Below are 23,180 nucleotides of genomic sequence, written 5' to 3'. Positions count from 1 at the left end.
CCGGTCCCTAGAGCTGGGATCAGCAACGCAGACTACTGCCCGCCACAGCCCACAGAGCTCCTTGTTTTCTACCCTAGTGAGCTGAGGTACACCTAGCTGTCCCTTTGGTGGCGTCAGGCTAGATGTTGCAGTTGCCATTGAGGTTGAGATGTGTCTGGTGACAACACAGCCCAGTCCATGAGGAGGAGGTGGCATAGTAACGCAGCCACTTCTTTCTAACTTAAAGGACCACTTGTCGGCTGTCTAAGGACCATGTTATTCTTTCTGTTCCGGGGTCCTCTAAATCAAAACCTGTGAAATCTGTACAACTGTGTCACATTTACACATCTCCCACTCCAGAAATGAAGATGGAGTGACACAGACACATGAGGTTTTTAGGACTAGCAGGGAATCCTGCATCTCAGCTTAAGACTGGCTGTGAACCACACAATGTATCCTCACACCCGGATAGTGCACACACCACGACCCTAACGTTTGGGAGGCTGATGCCTGAGGTTGTATTTCAGAAAAACTCAAATCAAAGAAAGTTTGTCAAATAATTGTACACTCCCTTTCCCTTAAGTTTTCTGCCAGATTTAAAACCATGGGCCGTAGGCTGGAGAGATGGTTCAGCGGTTAAGAGCACTGACTGCTCTTCCAAAGGTTCTGAGTTCAAATCCCAGCATCCACATGGTGGCTTACAACCATCCATAGAGAGATCTGATGCCCTCTTCTGGTGCATCTGAAGACAGCTACAGTGTACTTACATATAATAATAAATAAATAAAAATAAAAATAAAAGCATGGGCCGTGATAATCAGCAGTGCCCACATTGTGGGCCTGGGTCAGAATGTCGGTCCACGTAGTCTGAACACTTCCTTCTTTCAGTACTGGCTCTCTGAGTGGTGGGCAACACTGCCCTGTTTGAAAACTAACATGGAGATGCTCAACAGAAGCTGCCTCTGCCCGCAGCTTTCAGTGGGTATAGAAGCAGATTATATATATACACACTCCCCGAGGAAACCTCGGCACCTCCTGCCCCACCCCGAGTTGTTCCTTACTTTACTCCTGTCCCAACATTTGAATATGGTCTTACTGCTAGAGAGCGAAGGGTCCTTGGGTCAAACAGAAGCTTTTCTCCCAGAGGGAGTCTCTGGCTTTCAACATGAAGCTCTCTCAGCTCTTCTAATCCTTCCAAGCCTTCTATGACTGCAATGTAATTGCCTCCCAGATACCTGCAAAACAGACATGGCTTCAAATACATTTTCTGAGAACGATGTGAACTTTAAGGATGTTAAATATACAACAAGGAGGGCAGGGAGATGGTCGCTGGATAAACCACTTGTTTGGCAAGCGGGAGGGCCTTAGTTTAAATCCCCAGACCCACATCAAGCTGTTCTTGTTAGTGGGCATGGGTGAGGTGGGGAGGTGGAGAGTTCCCAGAAACTTGTGGGTCACAAAGATTGTCTCGAAGGAGGTGGAAGTGAGGCAACATTGGAGGTTGGTTTCTGATGGCCACATGTTTAAGCCTGCATTCACACACACAAATGTATTCAATCATTGGAGAGGGTCACCTGCATAGTGTATGGACAAGAATTTTAAAGAAAATCAGTTAACAGGATTAAAAAATAAAAGCACTTACAGTTTTTCCAATTTCTTTAGTGAACTGAGGTTTTCAATGCAGGAAATGCAATTGTTCTGTAGGTACAAGTGGGTCAGATTTGTGGTGTAATTCAGGTTAGTGACTTGACTAATGCGATTATCGTATAAATATAAAACACTCAGGTTTTTGCAAAGAGAGAGGTCATCCTGAAAAGAAAACAAAACAGGTCCTGTTTGTTTACCTCAGCAAGCAGCAAGCTTGCAAGCTGGATTTTAAGAAAATCTTTCCCTTGGGCATTCCTACAAATCTTCCCTAAGGCTCTTACAGAGTAGCGTTTCCTGCCCTTAGAACAGTCAAAATAGAACTGTAATGATCACAAAATAATATGGGGGTTTAGATTTCGGTAACTGTACCAGTAAAATTGCCTGTCTTAAGACTCTACTAAGCAATTTTCCTAGGAAGCAATTAGAGACTCTCCTGAAAGTTGAAACAATGAACACATTCTTGTCCAAATGTCATTCTAAAGCAGGGCTTCATTTCTCTGTGGGATTGAAAGCAAACAGTTACAGTTTATGATACCAAAAACTAGAACCCATCCCACAGTCAAGAGGAATGGACAGCTGGGTGTGGTGCTGCACACTCCAGCACTCAAGAAGTGGAAGCAGGTGGATCTCTGTAAGTTCAAGACCAGCCTGGTCTACATGGTGAGCTCCAAGCCAGCCAGGGCAAGAAAGTGAGACCATGGGCTGGACAGATGGCTCAGTGGTTAAGAACTCTGACTGCTCTTCCAGAGGTCCTGAGTTCAATTCCCAACAGTCACATGGGGGCTCACAACCATCTGTAATGGGATCTGATGCCCTCTTCTGGTGTGTCTGAAGCAGTGTACTCATATACATACAATAAATAAATCTTTAAAAAAAATAGTGAGACCGTGTCTCAAGGAAAAACAAAGATTAAAAACTATGATAATGCTATATTGATCTGAGTACTGTAAAGCAAATTTTTATTTCTTTGCAGACTTCATCAGAGCGAAATCAGTGGCTTGTTATTACCCACTATTGTAGCTATCTGAGTAGCTAGGCTGGCAAAACGCACTCCTAGCACCTGGGTGGCAGGAAGATGCAGGCAGAGCTCTGTGAGTTCAAGGACAGTCTGGTCTGCACATGGAGTTTCAGGACAGCCAATCCTTCCATGGAGAGACAAAAACCAAACCAAACCAAACAAAACCTACAAAAATATCTGAGTACATGCTGGGTTTCTGTATCTTGTTAAAATGGTGGCCTTTGAGGAGAATGGTGTGCCTTAAAGGTTAATGTTCTCTTCTCCGTGAAGCAGCCCAGAGTAGTTATACTCAAGTAGCACAGAAGTTCTACCAGATCTTTGGACTGTCATTAAGAGCACGTTTGGGAATCTTAAGTCTCCAAGTTATTCTCATTTCAGTGTAGACTATTTTAACTGGTTTGCTTTCCTCTTAACAAAGAACGTTGACAGTACAGGAGTAGTGATTGCTCTGTGGTTAAAAAAAAATTAAAACAATTTTAGGTTTATTTTATGTGCATGAGAGTTTTGCCTGCTGCATGCATCTCTGTGCCTGGTACCTTCAGAGACCAGGGGAAGGCTTCAAAACCCCTGAAGCTGGAGTTTCTGGTGGTTGTGAGCCATCTGTGGGTGCTACGAATGGAACCCCGGTCCTCTGCAAGAGCTAACTGCTGAACCACCTCTCTCTCTCAAAAAAATGAAACAAACAAAAACCAAGCAAACAAATAAATAAGGCTAGGCAGTGGGGAGGCCTTGAACCCCAGCAGGACAGCCAGAGTTACACAGAAAAAACCCTGTCTCAGAGCGGACAGGAGTCCAGCATGACTGTCCTTTGAGAGGCTCCACTCAGCAGCTAATCGAACAGGTGCACACACCCACAGCCAAACAGTGGATGGAACTTGGGAACTCTCATGGAAGAATAAGAGGAAGGATTGCAGGCCCTAAAGAGATGGGAAACTCCACAGGGGGACCACAGAGTCAACTAACCTGGAATTTGTGGCTCTCAGAGAGAGAACCACCAACCAAAGCACATACACGGGCTGGACCCAGGCCTCCCGACCCATATGTAACAGATGTGCAGCTGGTCTCCATATGAGTCCTGAACAACTGGAGCGGGGGCTGTCCCAAAGGCTGTTGTCTACATGGGGGATCTGTTCTCATAGCAGGGCTGCCTTGTCTGGCTTCAGAGGGAAAGGAAGCACCTAGACTTGCAGAAACTTGATGTGCCAGGGTTGGGCGATGGGGCGGGCACCAACTCTGATTAGAAGAGGAAGGGAGATGCGGGAAAGATTGTGGGAGGGCCGACTGGGAGGGGAGTAGGAAGCAGGATGTAAAGTGAATAATAATAATAATAATAATGTTTAAAAAATGGAAAGCTTTCGATGTGGACTGCTGGGGCTTCTGGGGAAAGTTTATGCGTGATATGATGACACAGAGTACTTTAAACAACAAAAGAGAAACAAGAGGTTGTGCAACTGAATGCCTGGGGAAGGGTCATCAGGAATGGGACAGAGGCTTCTTGTGGTGACACTAGCTTGTAATCCCAGCACTTGGGAAGCAGAGGCCGGCCTAGTCTGCAGAGTAAGTTCTGGGACATCCAGACTACACAGCAAAACCTGACCCAGAATAATCTGTATTTACATCATTAAATCAAATGCAACTTCACCTTTGAACTTTTATTGGAGAAAAGAGGTGACTGGGGTGAACATAGGACCTTGGATAAGCTGAGGGCATATTGTCCCTGGGTGCGTTCTCCCCACCATTGTTAAAATTTTGAATTCCTATTTTTTTTTTTTTTTTTTTTTTTTTGGAGACAAGTTTCACTATATTGCTCAGGCTGGTTTTGAACATGAAATCCTCCTGTTTTAGTCTTAGAGTGCTGGAGTTATAAGCAAGCAACTATTTTATTGTTTGTTTGCTTGTTTGTTTGTTTATTTTGTTTTTTTTCCCAGACGGGGTTTCTCTGTGTAGCCCCGACTGTCCTGGAACTCACTCTGTAGACCAGGCTGGCTTCGAACTCAGAAATCCAAATGCCTCTGCCTCCCAGGTGAGATTACAGGTGTGTGCCACCACACCAGGCTCAACTTTCTTATTTTTTTTTTTAACATTTTTGATATTTAAAAAGTATTCCAAGGTTCTGGAATGGCACAAAAGCAATTGTTTTCCAAATCCTGTTTGCAGTGCAAATACAGGAGTATTTTAGGCAAACAGGAAAATCTATTTAACAGATACTTGTAAAACACAGTGATATATTTTACAGAAACTTAATATGGTAGGTATTAAACAAAGGAAATTAAAATAGAACGTAATATAAAGCTTCTGGTAAAGATATAGTTAATCTTAATCAAAATACAATTATACTGGGCATGCCTTTTACCCAATAAAAGTTATATTGCTAACTGTGCAAGACCAGAATAATTTAAAGTTCTTACAATCGAATCTATATTTCTGTCTGAAAAATTTATGTGTGTTATTTTCTTCAGGCATTGTGCAAGGGTTTCTTCTTTTCTGGGTTTAAGATTGCTGTTTTTGGCAATTAAATCCACCGTCAGTCGAACCATGGTTTCTGCATAAGACAAACTCTCAGCGAAGACTGCACTCTGTCGGCATGTCCAGAAGCAGGCTTAGGTATTACTTCCACTTTCTAAAACCTAAAGGGAACAAGGGAGCATTGTGATACAGAGTCAGTCAGGGGCGGACAGCAGTTGGTAAGCTAGGCTGTTGGCATGGATGCCTTCTGGTATTTTCTACCTTTACAGTCAACTCTTTTCATTAAACCGTTTAAAACCAAGGGTGGCTCTGGTAGCACACAGACCCAGCACTCGGGAGGCAGAGGCAGGTGGATCTAGAGTTCAAGGCCAGCCTGGTCGACATAGTTAGGTGGAGTAGTGTCTCAAAACAAAACAACCTAAAGAAACAACCAACAAAACATTTACAGCACAAAAAAAAAAAAAAAAAAAAAGGAGTTACTTACTTTATGTACATTGTTTTTTTGCATTTTATTGTTTGTGTTTTGGAATTGGATCTGGCTGTGTAGCCCCGGGCTGGCCTGGAATTTGCTGTGTAGCCCCGGGCTGGCCTGGAATTTGCTGTGTAGCCCCAGGCTGGCCTGGAATTTGCTACCTCATCTTCCTGAACCCTGGGATTAGAGAGTATTTGTACTCTCTAACACATTTGTATGTATGTATGCCCACCCAAGGCAGTGGCAGCCTGCCCTCCTCCTCCTCCTCCTATTGATTTTTATTTTTTAGAGGGTCTCACAGTGTTGGTCAGCCTAGTCTCCAATTTGAGATCTTTCTACCTGGCCTCTCATACTGGGATTAAATTCTAAAGTGAAAGAAATACCTTACTTTCACTTGTGAATATTTTCTGCCCCAGAGCAATAATGAATTGTTGCCATGGGTACCCCCTGTTCCCCCCTCTTCATTTTTTTCCAGTGGTGTGATAAAACCCAGGGGGTCACTGCATGCTAGGCAATCACTTTACCATTAAGCTACATCCTGTGTCCTAAGACGAACCTCTTTTAAAATGATTATTTTAAAAACTTTTACTCTTTGAGTAAAAAGGAAAGTTGTCCAGTTCTCTTATTTCATAATTAGAGAAATTATATATTGCAGAGAATTGATCCAGGCTCTTCAGTGTCAGCTGCGAATGGAGCTAGGTCTCTCACTCCTCACAATATCTGGTGTCTTCAAATCAGAACGCATGCTGTAAAACCCGAGTTACACACAGGATGATACAGACGCTTTCGAATGCCCTCGATAATATATGTCACATCATGATGCAGCGTTTCCAGTGCAGACACTACAGTTCTCATAGTTCATACTCCACACATTAGCTTCAACACTCACTGGAAAAGCAATCTTGAAGTATTTTGCAAAATAAAGTTAAGTCAAGGTTCATCCATGGGGACCTATATTTGATTCCTAGCACACAAAAATAAATTATAAATGAAAACGAAGTCAAATTTGTGTGGTGTATGTGTGTGCGTGTGCGTGCGTGTGTGTGTGTGTGTGTGTGTGTGTGTGTGGGCAGTTAGCAGCAGATGGCAGGGGAGGGACTCATGAGGTTCCACCTCTCTCTGAGGATCTATGGGCAGTTAATGGTGTCGGGAATTAGGAGAGACTTTTTTTTTTTTCCTTTTTCTTTTTTTGGAGACAGGATTTCTCTGTGTAGCCCTGGCTGTCCTGGAACTCACTCTGTAGACCGCGGTGGCCTCAAACTCAGAAATCCGCCTGCCTCTGCCTCCCGAGTGCTGGGACTAAAGGTGTGCGCCACCACCGCCCGGCCTAGGAGAGACTTTTCTTCTCCAGTGGTGTAAGCACTGCTAACGTGCCCATGGTCCTGTAAATTACCCCCCCCCCATGCCCTGTAATCAAGTGGAACAAACCTGTTGGTCCAGGAAAACAAGAAGATGCGAAAGTAGAAGGGGGCTGACTAGCTGGGAAGAGAAAGGGGCAACGGGGAGTGGGAGGATGAGAGAGGGATGAGGGTGGGAGGATGAGAGAGGGATGAGGGTGGGAGGATGAGAGAGGGATGAGGGTGGGAGGATGAGAGAGGGATGAGGGTGGGAGGATGAGAGAGGGATGAGGGTGGGAGGATGAGAGAGGGATGAGGGTGGGAGGATGAGAGAGGGATGAGGGTGGGAGGATGAGAGAGGGATGAGGGTGGGAGGATGAGAGAGGGATGAGGGTGGGAGGATGAGAGAGGGATGAGGGGGGAGGATGAGAGAGGGATGAGGGGGGAGGATGAGAGAGGGATGAGGGGGGAGGATGAGAGAGGGATGAGGGTAGGAGGATGGGAGAGGGATGAGGGTGGGGATGTGCCCAGACTGCATTATGTGCCTGCATGACAATATTAGAGGGAAACACAGTTATGTAGAAAATATGATGCTAAAAAAAACTTAAAATAAGTGGCTTTCAGTAGTGATACCGTTTGTAGTCTTAGCCTCATGGGAGGCTGAGGCAGGAGGATTGCTGGGGTCCAGGTGTTTGAGGGCAGGAGGGTGACTATGTGGGAATGCGTGCAGGATGTTGTTGCCCTGTGGTGTGCAGGTTGTGAGTTCCCAGAGCAGCTGGAAATGTAGAGGGACACAAACTGGCAGACTTACTTAACACAGTGTCAAGTGTCTTATGTTTTGTAATTTGACTGTGTGGTTCTCAAGTGTGAGCTCTGTAGCGCACAATTCCATGCTGCAATATTAGAAGTTTGGCCATGGAGGTGAATGTTCTGGAGAGTCTGACAAAGGTCAAAATGTTTGTTGCAGTCATCATTATGAGTCTATTGCTGCTTTATTCACAGAGACTTCACTCTTTGATCTTGAAAGCATCAGGACTATTAAACAGAGTACATGTTATCAAATATAATTACGTTATAGTTATATAATACAGTTATATAGTTACTTTATGTAAGTTATTATATGTTCTCCATAAGCATATGGTAACCATTTTTTCCTGTCACCCTGAAAACATAGATATTTAACTGACAACTATCCTTGTCTCCCAAATTGTGCTTCATATTTTTAAACTAAAGAGGTAATTAAAGTCTAATGTTAGAATGCATTACCTATTGTTTCATTGTTTCTGGAATTAAACCAAATAAACATTTCAACTTACAAAATATTCTATACATACGAGTCCAGTGCTTAGAAGGAAAATGAATTTGATCCATGGTAAATGTGTCCTTATACATAAGCATACTGCCTATTACCCAGGCAATATAAATTGCTCATAATATGCAAATATGAAGGGACAGGGTGCCCTTCAGTCTTCAGAATGTAAACTACAGACCCTTCAGAAAAAAAGGACATCCTGTGTTTCTACTACATAGATTTCCGAAATTTGTTTGTACTTTTATTACGTTGTAACAAAATGTGAAATTGTTTTTTCATGCCATAGATCCATGCATAAGCTTAAAATATAAAACAGTAAAAGTAGATTTAAGTTTGACATGGTGGATAATAAACCTAGAATCTGTGAGGTGGATGCAGGAAAATCCCATAGCTCGAGGCCAACCACAGCTACATAGGAATTTTAGGCCAGTCTGAAATGCATGAAACTCTGCTTCAAAAAAACAAAGAAAATAAGTTCTCTCTCTCTCTCTCTCTCTCTCTCTCTCTCTCTCTGTGTGTGTGTGTGTGTGTGTGTGTGTGTGTGTTGTTGCTCAGTGGTGTCTAGCATTTACAAGGTCCTGGATTTATCCTAGTACTGAGAAAAAAACAAAAAAAAAAACCCAAACCAACCAACCAACCAAACAATAACAACAACAACAAAAACCAAGACTAATCACATAAACCCCCCAAAAAGGTCTCCTTTCCTTTTTCTACATTGCCTTTAGTTTGGACATTGCTGTAGATGTATTCATGCTGTAGATGTTTTGTTACAAATGTCTGTACATCTAAAAAGTACAGTTCTTTTTTTTTTTCTCCCAATTTTGCACGTCATCAGAGTCAGTATTCTGTCTCTAGAATTGTTTCTGCTTACCCTTTTGTTTCAGAGAGCCATCTGGTTTACCATACACAGCTCTAGAGTGTTGTACTGCCGTGGCTTATTTTTCCTGATGGACCTCTGGGTCTTTCTGTATTTTGCTTTTATAATGCTGCTTTTATGCTTCTTGTCTTTGTTGTCTTTAGAACAAGGTTTAATCTAGGAGTAGCTATTCCTGGACTGCACATTTCAATGTCACTGTATGCAACCAAATTGTACTTCAGGGGGCTTTGACATTTATTGGTGGTAGCAGCGGCAGAGTCCCCATAGATACAGCTAAAGCTCTGATATTGCAGTTGTTTTTGTTTTTAAGATTTAATTTTTTATGTATACAGTGTTCTGCCTGCATGTATGCCTACATGCCAGAAGTGGGCATCAGATCCCATTAGAGATGGTTGTGAGCCACCTTGTGGTTGTCAGAATTGAACTCAGGACTCTGGAAGAGCAGCCAGAGTTGTTACTCTCCAGCCCAAGGTTTTTAAGTTGGGTTTTAATGCACCACTCTTGACACACTTGAGAGAGTGAAGCATTTCCTCGTCAGCCTTTCAGAATTCCTTCTATGTGCTGATTGCTCTATCTTAGTCATTATTCCTACTGGGTTGTGTAACTTCTGTCATTGATTGTGTGTGCTATCTTTCCCCAGCCCGAGCTTGTCTTTGCTATTTTCTTGTTTCACTTGTTTTTAACAGTGAAAACGTTGTTTTCTTTTTTTTCCTGGAATAGGAAAGGGCTTTTCACAAGGGAAGCAGTCAGTCAGGCAGAGAGGCAGGTAGGCAGGCCAGTGGGTGGGCAGGTCGTCTTGCACCTGCTGTGATTTCAAGAGTCTTTAACTGAAAATAGTCAATGTGTCAGAGCAGCATATTTGAGAGTGATATATTCTTGATTCTTTCACCATAGATGAATTCTGTGTAAAAACCGGTGCCTCTGCAAATTAATCAGATTTGAAAAGAAAGGACGCAGCTGAGCTGGCGGCACTTGTATATCCCCAGAATTTAGGGCCTAGAAGAAGGGAGTTCGAAGGCAGCTTTGGCTACAAGTGAATGTTAGGGTATCTTGGGCTATATGAGAGTTTTTGGAAAAGAAGAAACAAGCTTAAAATATTTTTAAATCAAGAGAAGGCCAATGAATGTAATCAATAAGCTAAAGGAAAAATGTGCTTGAATGTGGAAAGAGAGAGACTCACCATAACCCACAACATAAAATATTAAATAACAAACTGCTTGGGAGCGGTTCGTGAAAATTGTTTTTTCAAAACACCACTATTCTTTTCATCAAGAAAGCATCAACTCTAACTTTACTGGAGTGCAGTTTCATTGTTCTAGAGAAATAATAAGTCCCATAGGTCTTAAACTGCACTTAGTTGAACTTGTGGGCATTTTAGAACATTATAATAAAAGCAATTAAGGTCAACACATGGAGTGTCCTTGATATTCTCTGAAAAGAAGTCATTTTCCATAATATGTCCTATTGGATACAACTGCTGGGACTCATCTTCCCAGAAGCCAAAGGGAAAGACTTCAGGGTGCTCTGGGAAGGCATCTTGCTGGATCCCCTGCTTACTGCCACCCCAGGCGACTTGCAGGCTGGGTAGAACGGACGGTTTCGGAGTTTGGTTTCTACCTACGTTTCCTCTTAGGCAGCCCAGTGACTTCCAGATTCTTTAAATGGGGCTTCAGCCCTCCAAGCCTTTCAAAGCCTGTGCCCTGCTCCCTCGCCCCTCCACCCTTGGGCTTCTAGAGCTTCCAGCCTAGCCTGCTGGTCCAAACTAGTCTTCCAAAGTGCGTCTGCTAGTCTGGCTGTTTAGGGGCAGCGCGCAGGGACCTGCTTTTTAACCCGTAGTAAGAGTCTGCGTGCACGAAGGTTCCTGGCTAGGGTTTCCGGGGGCGTCTCACCGCTCGGTCCAGTCGGGTCTGTAACTGGTTTGGTCAGTGTCTTTGTGCCAGGCTCCTCCAAAGCCAGCGGCGGTTGCCAGGCGACCAAAAGCTCGAAACGCCCGGCAGAGGAAGTCTCGTGACGTCCGGGAAGCCGCCTGGGCCCGCCCTGAGTCTGGCTCTTTGTGACAGGGGACACCGGAGTTAGTTTGGACAGAATAAGATTTGCAGGCTGTCTTTTCCCTCTCCATCACCTTTGAGTATGTTAGTGTGCGGTAACCACACCTGCCCTGTGTAGACCCAAAAGGAACTGCCTGTAGGCACAGCCAGTTCCACCTTACTAGCATAAAACCCAGACTTGGGTTGATATTCAAGGGCATTTATTGCGGCACCGCTCACACCGCTTCCTGTCTTCAGGTCAAGATTCTCCGGTTAGGGTGTGCTCTGTGCCATTCTCCAGCTTTTGGGGTAGCAATAGCACATCTTCTTTCCTGTTTTGTTTTGTTGTCTTTTGGATTTTATTTATGTATGTATTTATTTATTTATTTATTTATTTATTTATTTATTTATTTATTCATTCGAGACAGGGTTTCTCTGTATAGCCCTGGCTGTCCTGGAACTCATTCTGTAGACCAGGCTGGCCTCGAACTCAGAAATCCGCCTGCCTCTGCCTCCCAGAGTGCTGGGATTACAGGCGTGTGCCACCACCGCCCGGCTTTTGTTGTTGTTTGGATTTGGTTTGTTGTTGTTTTGTTGTCTTTTGAGACAGGGTTTTTCTGTGTAGCTCTGTCTGTCCTGGAATTTGCTCTGTAGACCAGGCTGGCCTCGAACTCTGAGATCAAGCCACTACCTCTGCTGGGATGAAAGGCACCAGCCACGGCCGGATGGCCTCTTTCTTTTATTTAAAATTTATTCGCTTTGCATCCCACTCACCACCACCAGCACCATCATCTGCCCCGCACACTCCCAGTCACAAAAATAGGGAATATTTCACAAACTTGTGTGTCGTCCTTGCGCAGGGGCCGTGCAAATCTCTGTGTTGTCCCAGTTTTAGTAATCATGCTGCCGAAGTGATCACGCCTCTTACGTTTTAGCCTCTCTATCTCAGCTTAAATCAGTGCAAACCTTCAGAAAGCCTTAATGTTGCATTTTGTTAGTTTCTGTTTTCCTCAACAAGTATGAAGTTCTTTAGCATAACAAGGATCTGCCTTTGTAAAAGAAAGAAAAGAAGTGAGGACAGCGTTCTTTCATGGCACCGCTGTCAGTGGGTAGGTAAACGCTGTGTATACCTACTGCTGTGTATACCAGTACCCACTTGGCAAATGTTTGTAAAATGAATAACATGAATGAAAAACAAGAAGAAGGACAACACTTAGCACAAGGAACCAGATGTCGCGAACACTTTTAATCTCAGCGCTACGGAGGCAGAGGCGGGCGGATCTTTGCGAGTCTATAAACGGCCAGGGCTGAACCTGAACTTGAAAAAGCATTTAAAACCAAAACAAAGGAAAACCCCAACTCATGGTTGAAACTAGTTGTGGTGAGAGAAGGAGGAAAGAGAAACGCTAAGAGAAGCCAGGTGTAGATTCATCGGCAACAAAAAGAGAAATACTGATTCCGTAGTCCAGGCCTGGAAACGGAACTCAGCCGCACCGGAGAACCAAGGCCTCCCAGGAGGAAAAGCTGGGACCGACAGGAAGCGGGAGAAGAATGAAAGCCGACCAGACGCCTGTCTGATGAGTTTTATGGATCATTCTGCTGGGGACAACAGCTTTAGCAGGCGCGAGAGCCGACTTCTTTCTCTGTATGCACTAAGTCTAAGCGCTAACGCTGTTAGAGGCCCTGCTTCGTGAGGCCCCGAAGTTTAGTGAGGCCTCAGGATTAGAAAGTCATCGAAACTCGCTTGCTCTGGAAGTCTTGGTTTTAGAAAAATTTCAGTCGGGCGGTGGTGGCGCACGCCTGTAATCCCAGCACTCTGGGAGGCAGAGGCAGGAGGATTTCTGAGTTCGAGGCCAGCCTGGTCTACAGAGTGAGTTCCAGGACAGCCAGAACTATACAGAGGAACCCTGTCTCGAAAAAACCAAATCCAAAAAACCAAACAACAACAACAACAACAAAAAATCATATATCACAAAACGAAATGTGCTCTCTCACTTGTGGGAAAGCCGTGTGCACATTTACTCTGTGTATTTGAGACAGTTTCTCACTGTGCAGCGCAGACGGGCTCGACTTTACTCGCTCACACTATCCTTCTTCCTTTGACTCTTGAATATTTGGGGGCTGTTCAAGCCACCATACCATGCAAAATGATATGTACTTCTAGACATGGACATATTTAATCATGGTCATTTTTTGGTGGCATGATTATGACTATATATGTTACTAAAAATGGTAAGATCACATTTTGAAACTTTATTTTGGATCTTCATGAGGTTGAAAATCACTTTGTGACTATTTGTGTTTAAGATGGCTGAGTTACTAATAAATATGAGTGTGTGGGGGTGTTTATGTATGTTCATGTTCGTGTGGGTATGGATGTGTGTGTTTGTGTGAGAGAGTGTGTGAGTGTGTGTGTGTGAGAGAGAGTGTGTATGTGTTAGTGAGAGAGTTCATGTGAGTGTATGAGTGTGCGTATTTGTGTGTGAGAGAGTGCGTGTGTGTATGAGAGAGTGTGTGTGAGAGAGTGTGTATATGTGAGAGTGCATGTGTGAGTGAGTGTGTGTGTGAGAGAGAGTATGTGAATGTGTGTGTGAGAGAGAGTACGTGTGTGTGTGTGTGTGTGAGTTTGTGTGTGAGAGTGTGTGAATGTGTGTGTGTGAGAGAGAGTGTACGAGTGCATGTGTGTGTGTGTGTGAGTTTGTGTGTGAAGGAGTATGTATGTGTGAGTGTGTGTGTGAGTGAGAGAGAGTGCATGTGTGAGTGTATGAGTGTGTGTGTATTTGTGTGTGTGTGTGTGTGTGTGTGTGTGTGAGAGAGAGAGAGAGAGAGAGAGAGAGAGAGAGAGAGAGAGAGTGTCTAGAAGAGGGCGTCTGCTCTCCTTGAGCTGCAGTTACAGGCAGCTCCTAACAGCCCCGTGTAAGGATTGGAACTCAGGTCCTCTAGAAGAGCGGGACGTGCTCTTAATTGTTTGGCCACCTCTGTAGCTCTCCACATCTTAATTTTTGAGACAAATTCTCCTACCGAATTTGGAGCTCATCCCCTGGGCTAGGCTGGCTGTCCAGTAAGCAGGGATCTGCTTGTCTGTGGGGTAGAGATGTATACTGCAGCACCCTGCTTTTTACATGGGTGTTGAAGATTTAAACCCCAGACCTCATATTTGCCCACAGGCACTTAGCCAGGTCATCTCTCCAAACCGACTAATTAATTTTAAAATGAATTAGTTAGCTTGCGAGAACATATTCTCTTGTAAAGATGTGACATTTAACCCCTGCCTAGTGGCACACCGTGAAACAATCAGCTGTGTATTTTCCACTGAGGCAGAAATTTGGCAGGCTACAAGAAATTCTTGTCTTTAGTATTACGTGTGTAAGTCAAACACAAAATACTCTGAGGTTGAGACTGGGCAGATGTTGGGGAAATCTGTATTTGCGAAAAGAAATGAGTCTTGAGAATGATTTTTGAAGCACAATGCTAAAATAATACCTTAAAAAGCCCCCACTAGAGTTTCCAAGTAACTCTAGACAGAAACAGACTCTATCGTTCATGTGCTGTTCTCTCTTTGTCAATCAACATTTGCTGCGCTCATACCGTACAGGAAAGGCACTAAGTAAACACCGATGATTAAGTTCCTTTCACTGAGAAACCAAGACATTAAAAGGCCCAGACAAGTCCATCGTTATCACATAACTCCACATAGAAAAAACACACATTTACTAGGCTTTCTGCTTCCTCTTGTTTTCATTTATAATACTGATCAATCTTAGTGGTCTGGTAGGTGGGCGTCTAACAATAGCTTCAGTGTCCGTGGTATCCATGGTACCCATCCCTGTCCTTGAGTGATCTTCTCACTGGAGTTGTGGTATCCATGGTACCCATCCCTGTCCTTGAGTGATCTTCTCACTGGAGTGTGGACTGGACCTAGTGAGTTGATCTAACCAAGAGCATAAAGGAAAACTTGTGCATATTTTTCCCATGATTGTGTTACAAAGGGCTGTGGCTCTGTTTTGGTAGCTAATTCCTCATAGCACTTGTGAATTGCACTCTTTGATAAAGCCAGCTGTTTGGGCTGTAAAGTAAATCCTTCCCCATCCGAGCCTCACCTCGAGCCTCACCTCTGGCAAACACTGGATCACAGTCTTGTGAGGGACTCCAAAGCCAAGGGCCAAGGTTTATAGTTCATGAAATTATTACAATGAAAAAAATGTGTTGATCTAATCCTCTAAGTTTCGGGGTGATTTGGAGATAATAGGAAAGGCTGTTAGGGAGAGAAAGTGTTGGGTTTTAATTATCCTTTTACAGGACATTGTGAATGCATGTTTAGAGAAGAGAAAAACAACTGACTACAGGAGGTGGTAGCTTACTCAGAAAAAAGATTTCCCAATGAACTATTTATAGATGCTGGAAGCTACTGTCCTTCTGGTTATGGAAGATACTGTTTTTATTTTTGATTTCTGTAACCCCGAGAGCCTCTGCAGAAGCTAGGCATCTTCTGTTGGCGTCATGTACAAGACATGGGCCCCAGTAATAACTGACTTATAAAGAACTTTGTAACTGGTTTATAACTGATGTCATGATGCAATCTATAAACAACAAATATATATGTCAATATATAAGATAACCCACAGTATTTTGACTGTGTGCATACATCCAATTAGCTTCTAACCTGTCAGCTTACTTGTGTATGCATGTCATAGAGGCATTGACAATCCAGCTTGTCAAAAATGGAACTCTTCCTCCCTACACAAATGTAGTATTGTTCTTCAAGTCTCTGTCTTGCCCACAGCCCACCCTAATACACCAAGCAGAGGCTGACAGCTTTCTGCCCTGCTCACAGTTTTGTACTTCTGCCAGATTCAGTCACCAAATCACTACCACTTTACTGCAAAATGACTTTGCCATGTCCTGCTATTTTTCCTTTCTTTTTGAGGCAGGGTTTCTATGTGTAGCCCTGGCTGTCCTGGAACTCACTCTGTGTTCCAGGCTGACCTTGACTTCACAGAGATTGGCCTACCTCAGCCTCCAGAGTGCTGGGATTAAAGGTGTGCACCATGGCTGCCCAGCCATGTTCTGCTCTTTTAAAGTTCTGTTAATTTGAGTTCATAAAGATTTTTCTGAAGGCCTTTTATGTTTAATATACTAGACTCTTTTCTATGCTATTTCTCTTCCCCCCCTGAGTCAAGCAGTAATAAATACATGTATTTAATAGCACCAATGTCAACAAAGATACATTTGTGGATTTTATAGGAAAGACTTAACAAAAGAAAAAGGACTTCTAATGGAAGAAAAGGTTTAGGTTTTTACAATGCGAAGAACATTAGGTTAAGTTTCCAGAATAGGCTTTTGCTTGTGTTTTATTTTATTTTTTTGCTTGTGTTTTTAAGAACTGAAACCATAAAGTGTTTTGCACCAGAGGTGGAGAACGACTGTCTTCCAGTAGACAAGCGAAGCCTCACTTGAATTTCTCAAGCCAACGAGTTCAGCAAACATTGAATTAGTTGCTGGTGGAGGAAGCTAAGCTGGAAACTAAGCAGCACGATGTGCTTTATCCGCACCTATTTCAAAAAGAGTTTGCCAAAGTGAAAACACATATCTGGGCACTGCTATTTTACTTCTGCCTTTCTGTCTTCTTTTGATCTGTTTTCTTAAAAAGAGTTACATTCTGTCAAGCTTGATTTTGAAAATCACTGCTGTTTTTTATTAGTGTGAAGCCTTTTGCATGTTTAATAGTAATCTTACTGAAAAAATATATTCATTCCTATAAAAGTTTTGGGAGAACACATCATTTTATAATTTTACAATGTGACAAAAGTCATATTTCCACAAAAGGAATGAATATACATATCTTCATCTTAAAAACACTTTGTACTTTTGATGTTTCTTTAAAGCAAATTGAAAATGTCTAGTGAAATTGTTTTCTCACTGAACAAATGTTTATCAAGTGCCTGCTATGTGAGTACTTACTATTCAGAGGATGCAGGGGGAGTTACGTGGACTCCTGCCCTCCTTGGACACGACTGCCTCTGTTAAGGGAGGCAGTGAACTAGTAAACAAACCATGACCAGGACGATTTCAATTGAGGCAAATCCTGGGCATGTGTGGGAACCAGTAGAGTGCAAGGACGAGTGGGGAGGAGCGAGACCAGAAAGAGGGAAAGGGGAGACGGTGAGGTAAGAACACAGTAGGATGGCGAGTATGTATGTATGAAAGCATCATTTCAAAACACTTCTTTAAACGCAAACTAAAAATAATGATAAAAATGATAAGGAGGTAGGTGTCGGAGTTGCCCTTGAGGAATAGCTTGGGCCTTGGGAGCATGGAGGGAGGGAGAAATCACTGAAGATGGGACTCTGAAACATGCATTTATTTGTTATTGGCTGAAACCTAAGGCCTTGGGCACGTTAGGCAAGTGTTCTGTCACTGAGGTTTATGTTCTGAATCCTTTACATTTTTAAAGAAAATCTTGAGTCATGCCTTGATAATTTGAGGCTAGCCTTCTGAGTAGCTGGTCTTTGAATTGTGACCCAGGCCCAGATAGAAAGACAGTTTTACAGTAGTGTTTACCTTATAAAAGAGAATACAAGCTTCTCCTCTGTAAGGAGGAAAAACAAAATTGCATTTAGGGCAGGGAGGGGGTTGTGGAGATTGCCAGCTATGGTAAGTTGAAATTCAGAGTCCTGACAGATAGTAATTTTTTTTTTACAGTGTGCTATTTATGTAATGAATAGTACTGACAATGTCCTTAGCAATCTGATGATGCCCCTGAGAATTAAAAAAATCATTTAAATTTTTATTCTAAATTCTTATATTCAATATAACCTTTCTCTTTAGGGAAATAGGCTAGGCACATATTAGTTTTAAATTTTGAGACAAATTAAAGTGTTGATGTTAACACTGTTAATGAATTTCCATATCAACATTCTTAATTTCTTTAAAGTTCTGTGGTGTCTCATTTTTTTCTTTTAATTACTTTTATTGATTATTTAGGAATCTTGCATCATGTTCCAAATCACACTCACATTCTAGTTTTCCCATGTTTGCCTCCCTTCCCTGTGACACTTCCTCCCCACCACACAAAACCCCCAAAACCCAAGTCCACTTCCTTTGGTCCATATATTCACTGGAGCATGATCAAATTCCTTGTGGCCAGCCCCCAAGGAAGGACGAGTCATGTTCCACCTCCATCCTCGCTAGAATCCACCAGCTGAGGACAGTGATGCAGTCTGTGGTAGTTGTCCTGTGCCCGTGTCACTGCTTAGTGCTGTGGGCTGGTATGTGGTGGGATCAGCTCTCCCTTGCCCGCAGACATGAACACAGCTTCAGGCAGCAGCCCTGACTATGTGCCTCAAAATGGGAATTGGTGGTAACACGGCCTTCAGACATCAACATGGCCCTGGCTGTATTGGGACCACTGAAGCACTTATGGTTCTCAGCGACTGCGCAGACCACGCCTCAAAATGGCCTCAGGTGGGTTACACCTGCCTCTCACATCAGCACGGCTCCAGGAATACTGCCTGATGACATCACTGCCTGATGATGTCGCTGAGGCATCAGGCAGCAGAACAGACTCTGCATGTTCACATGGATCTCAGGCGTTATCTCCACCTAGGGCAGCAGCGTGGACCACAGACACCAACATGGCCTCCAGTAGATCTCCTCGTCTTGGACCTCCATCTTGGATCTCCATTTTTGCCTAGAGCCAGGGGAATCCTGAGGCAGGTCGGTGGGTTCGGGGGCTGAGTTAGTATCTGCATAAGGTACTGACTGTTGTACATCATCGCACGTACTCTACCGGACAAATAGACCTCAGTCCTCTCTCTCACATTGCCACCATCATGTCTCCAGTTACACCTCTATTCCTGGAGCATGCACTGCTGTCTTTCCTCCTGTTCATCACATATTTGAAGAGGCACATAGAGTGGTGCTTGGTGTATTCTGGGCGCCTGGGGCTGCTGTCTAATTTTCTTTTTCATGTAACTCAGGCAGACCACAAACTCCCCATGTAGTTAAGGATGACCTTGAACTTCTGATCCTCCCATTGGGAGGATTACAGGTATGTATGCCAAACCAAACTTATATGTTGGGATGTAGCGCATAGCTTTGTTTGTACCTTACCAACTGGGTCCTGCCTCCTGTCCTTTTTGTTACTGCTATTGGGGATGTGTATGCCTCATACATTATGTAATCAAGTTTTAAACTCCAAATCCCCCTGCTTCCAGCTCCTAAGTAGTGTTCACTGTAGTTCCAACATCATTTGTATACCAAGTGAACTTTCCTGATGCATTCTAGACGGTTGTTGTTACATTAGACTGTGTGTCCTCATATATAAACTCACAGAGTAATTAGTTTTCTAGTCAGTTTTATGTTGCTGCAAGTCCAGAAACCCAATTATCTCAATCATGCTAAAAAGCCATATAAGAAATGATAGATGAATTTCATAAAGGGCGAAGTAAAAACATAAAAATAACATATATCTGTTTAATGGACACATTTAGCATCTTACTACAAATAACAAATTGAAATGAACATGAGGAGGTGTTATGAAGTATCAAGTCACAGGGTAAAAGTAACCAGTCATTAAATATTTACTTTGAGATGATTCCATTTCTACTACTTAATAAATAGATGTATTATCAATGGTAAACATTTTTAAAGTTTCATGATAGATATTTGTAACACTCTAAAATCCAGTACAAAGGTCAAACACAACTCTATTCTAGACAATATGCTTCTTTATGCATATGCTTTTCAGATTTTGAAAGCAAAACTGTAGTTCATCAAAATGTGCCCCAAGGCGCAATACCATTTTACTCAGTCATTAGAAAGTAGAGCATAATTGCCAAGTGAATCCAAAGAAAATAGAAGTGCTGACATCAGGGACTCTCCAATTTGTTAGACAATTGTTCCACAGTTTTTGGCACCAGAATAGTCCACATGTTGAAAAAGCAATTAATCACTGGTGTTAGTTATCAGGCTATCACTTTAGCTATTTCCTCTCAAATTTGGCCTGAATAGTAGGGTTTCTAATCCATCCATCCATCATTCAACTATCTATCTGTCTATCTATCTATCTATCTATCTATCTATCTATCTATCTATCTATCTATCTATCTATCTAATTTATTTATCTATTTACTTGTTGAGACAGAGTTTTACTGTGTAGCTTTGGCTGTCCTGGAACTTGCTCTGGTAGACTAGGCTAGCCTTGAACTCACAGAGATCCATGAAAGTGCTGGTATCTAAGGTTTATGTTACCATTTCCCAGCTCTATTTTTTTTTTTAAATAATCTGATTTCTGAGATCAAAAGTTTATATTTCCAGTCTTGTAAAAGTTGGTCTGAATTTCATACTTGTTTTCTAAACTAAGATTCTCGAGTTTCTCTTTACTATATCTAACTGGATTTCTAATTTCCTAACTATTGAATGATTGTCTGATGCTTACATCCCAAGGATAAGGAAAAATAAGAGCCATCATTCTCTGTAGTAAATTTTCTTGTCTTTAAAATCAAAACAAACAACCATATTTCTCACCAATACATGACTTAGGTTATAATGAAAACATTCCAGAAATACAGAATAGATCTTGCAAACTCAACAGTCTGTGTTCAGTTGAGTTTATTCAGCGATACATGGATACAGTACAGACTTAGGAATATAAACCAACCCTTCTCTGAATGCCTGACTCCTGTGCCTGTACCTCGTCACTTGCAGAAATATTCTGGAAATGTCCAACCTCAATAACATGCAACCCTCCAACTTCTAAACAGTTTCTCTGACTCATGTACAGTTACTTATACACTGTGTTTATTTTCAAGCGGTCCTTCTACCAGGCAGTTTATTTTTCTATTGTGCCATGCAGTGATTTTCTCCAAGTCCTGAGCATCAGGTAGTCACACTAATCTTTGTCAACTGTGTTCAGACCGGGTCTCTCAGAAGCAGTGAGGGATGCTTGGGCCCAGAGTTCCTTTTGAAAAATCAGAAACAATGGAGCATATAGAGTTTCTCTCTGACTGGCTCATATGTTCCTGTGGGTTCTGTTCATTTCACCAGCTTGCATGGTGTTCTATTGTTAACAAAGAAACATCAGTATCCAAGTACAGTGTCACATGAAAATAGTTTTAAGTGCCTAAACTCTTAGCTACACTTGCACTCACACGAGTCACTTGTGTGCATGCTTGTTTGTTCTTGGTTTAGAAGTTGGATATTGAGCCTTTAAAACAATCTGGGAACTTGGAACAGCCCCAACTCTGAGGTCTTGCAGAGTCCTTCTGGCTCCAGTCCCTGCTCCCTATCAGCTGACCTCTCTCCCCAGCTCTGCTCCTGTTCTTGACTGACTCCTTCTATTACTTGGACATCAGGATTAAATTTTTGTGAGGACTGACATTTCCTGTATATCATCACTACAGAGTTAGAGAAATTACCTCTGAAAACTGTGTCACTGTACAAGAACCAGACTCCACTTAAGGAAAAGGCTCTTGCAGCTCCTCAGTAGTTCATGGCTGTAAGACAATACTTTGCAGGAAACAACAGAAACTCCCATCTCATGGCTTAGTTTATGAACAATGCTTACAAATTAAGTCTGGGTTTCTAAAATGGCTCAGCAGTTTAGAGCACTGACTGTTCTTCCAGAGGTCCTGAGTTCAATTCCAAGCAACCTCATGGTGGCTCACAACCATCTGTAATGGGATCTGATGACCTCTTCTGGTGTGTGTCTGAAGACAGCTACAGTGTATTTATATAAATAAAAATAAAACTTTAAAGAAAAAAAGAAAGAAAAATCCTTGCATATATGGACATTAAGTTGCATGTTGGTAATTCCAATATTTCCATGGCTAGTTAGGTGTGAGTTTTAAAATAGCCTGGGCTTCAAAGTAAAAACCTATCTCAAAAAACAAAGACAAATACCAACCAAAGAAAACTTAGTTCACCCCACCAAAACCAAACCAAACCAAACCAAACCAAACTAAACCAAATCAAACCAAACCAAAACAAAACAAAATAACAAACATTAAAACCAATCAAACCAAACCAAACCAAACCCAAACTAGAAAACAGCCACCACCAATAACCAAAAATCCTCAACAACGACAAAAACCAGAAAGCCTTAGAGACAGGCTGATGGAGGCAATCAGAGAAGAGCCAGCCACTTACACGGACCCTGATGCATGGCTCCCCACACAGTGGTAACACACATAGGTAGCAAGTTTCAGGGAAATTAATTTCAGGTTTAGGTCAGCATGTGAAGGACAGAGCTGAGAACCCGGCCAGGAAGCCTGATGTAACCCCGTCTAACCAATCGTATTTTGCAAGCTGGACTTTGGTGTTTGGTGAACCAAACACATTTTTTTTATTTAAACAAGCTTTTTCTGTTTTCCTTTTGTTACTAGGCAAGGTCTAGTTATTACTACACTGAAACCTCTTTTTTTTTTTTTTTTTTTAGTAGATATTTTCTTTATTTACATTTCAAATGTTATGGCCTTTTCTCCTTTCCCCTCCGAAAACCTACATCCCATGCCCCCACCTCCTGCTCACTAACCCACCCACTCCCACTTCCCTGTCCTGGTATTCCCCTTTACTGGGGCATTAAGCCTTCACAGGTCCAAGGGCCTCTCCTCTCATTGATGTCCGACAAGACCATTCTCTGTTACATATGCAACTGGAGCCATGGTCCCTCCATGTGTACTCTTTGGTTGGTGGTTTAGTTCCTGGGAGCTCTGGGAGTACTGGTTGGTTCATGTTGTTGTTCCTTTTCTAGTGCTTCAAACTTCTTCAGCTCCTTGGGTCCTTTCTCTAGCTCCTACATTGGGGACTCTGTGCTCAGTTCAATGGTTGGCTCAGAGCAACCACCTCTGTATTTGTCAGGCACTGGCAGAGCCTCTCAGGAGACAGCTATATCAGTCTTCTGTCCTCAAGCACTTGTTGGCATCCATACTAGTGTCTGGATTTGGTAACTGTATATGGGATGGATCCCCAGGTGGGGCAGTCTCTGGATAGCCTTCCTTCAATATCTTTGTCTCTGTATCTCCTCCCATGGGTATTTTATTCCCC

General features: G+C 42.7%; 1 protein-coding gene and 1 non-coding gene across 2 annotated transcripts in view; both read right to left on the bottom strand.

The window, feature by feature from the left end:
* Ppp1r42 (protein phosphatase 1 regulatory subunit 42) overlaps positions 1–11,092 on the bottom strand; it is a 40,427-nt gene extending 29,335 nt beyond the window's left edge. Inside the window, exons 1-4 of the mRNA XM_052175409.1 lie at positions 10,998–11,092; positions 5,053–5,271; positions 1,622–1,788; positions 1,076–1,214 (exon numbers count right to left, since the gene is read on the bottom strand). Coding sequence (XP_052031369.1) covers positions 1,076–1,214; positions 1,622–1,788; positions 5,053–5,181 — 435 coding nt within the window. The 5' untranslated portion in view covers positions 5,182–5,271; positions 10,998–11,092. The remainder of the gene's footprint in view (positions 1–1,075; positions 1,215–1,621; positions 1,789–5,052; positions 5,272–10,997) is intronic.
* Positions 11,093–11,950: 858 nt separating this feature from the next.
* LOC127681832 (U6 spliceosomal RNA) lies at positions 11,951–12,054 on the bottom strand. Its single transcript, XR_007977192.1, has one exon. It is a non-coding gene; the product is annotated as a U6 spliceosomal RNA (small nuclear RNA).
* Between the last annotated feature and the right edge of the window lie 11,126 nt (positions 12,055–23,180).

The sequence above is a fragment of the Apodemus sylvaticus genome, chromosome 3 (genome assembly GCF_947179515.1).
Source record: "Apodemus sylvaticus chromosome 3, mApoSyl1.1, whole genome shotgun sequence".
Classification (NCBI taxonomy): domain Eukaryota; kingdom Metazoa; phylum Chordata; class Mammalia; order Rodentia; family Muridae; genus Apodemus; species Apodemus sylvaticus.
Note: the sequence above shows the minus strand (reverse complement) of the source record. Positions and strands in the feature narration are given on the sequence as shown.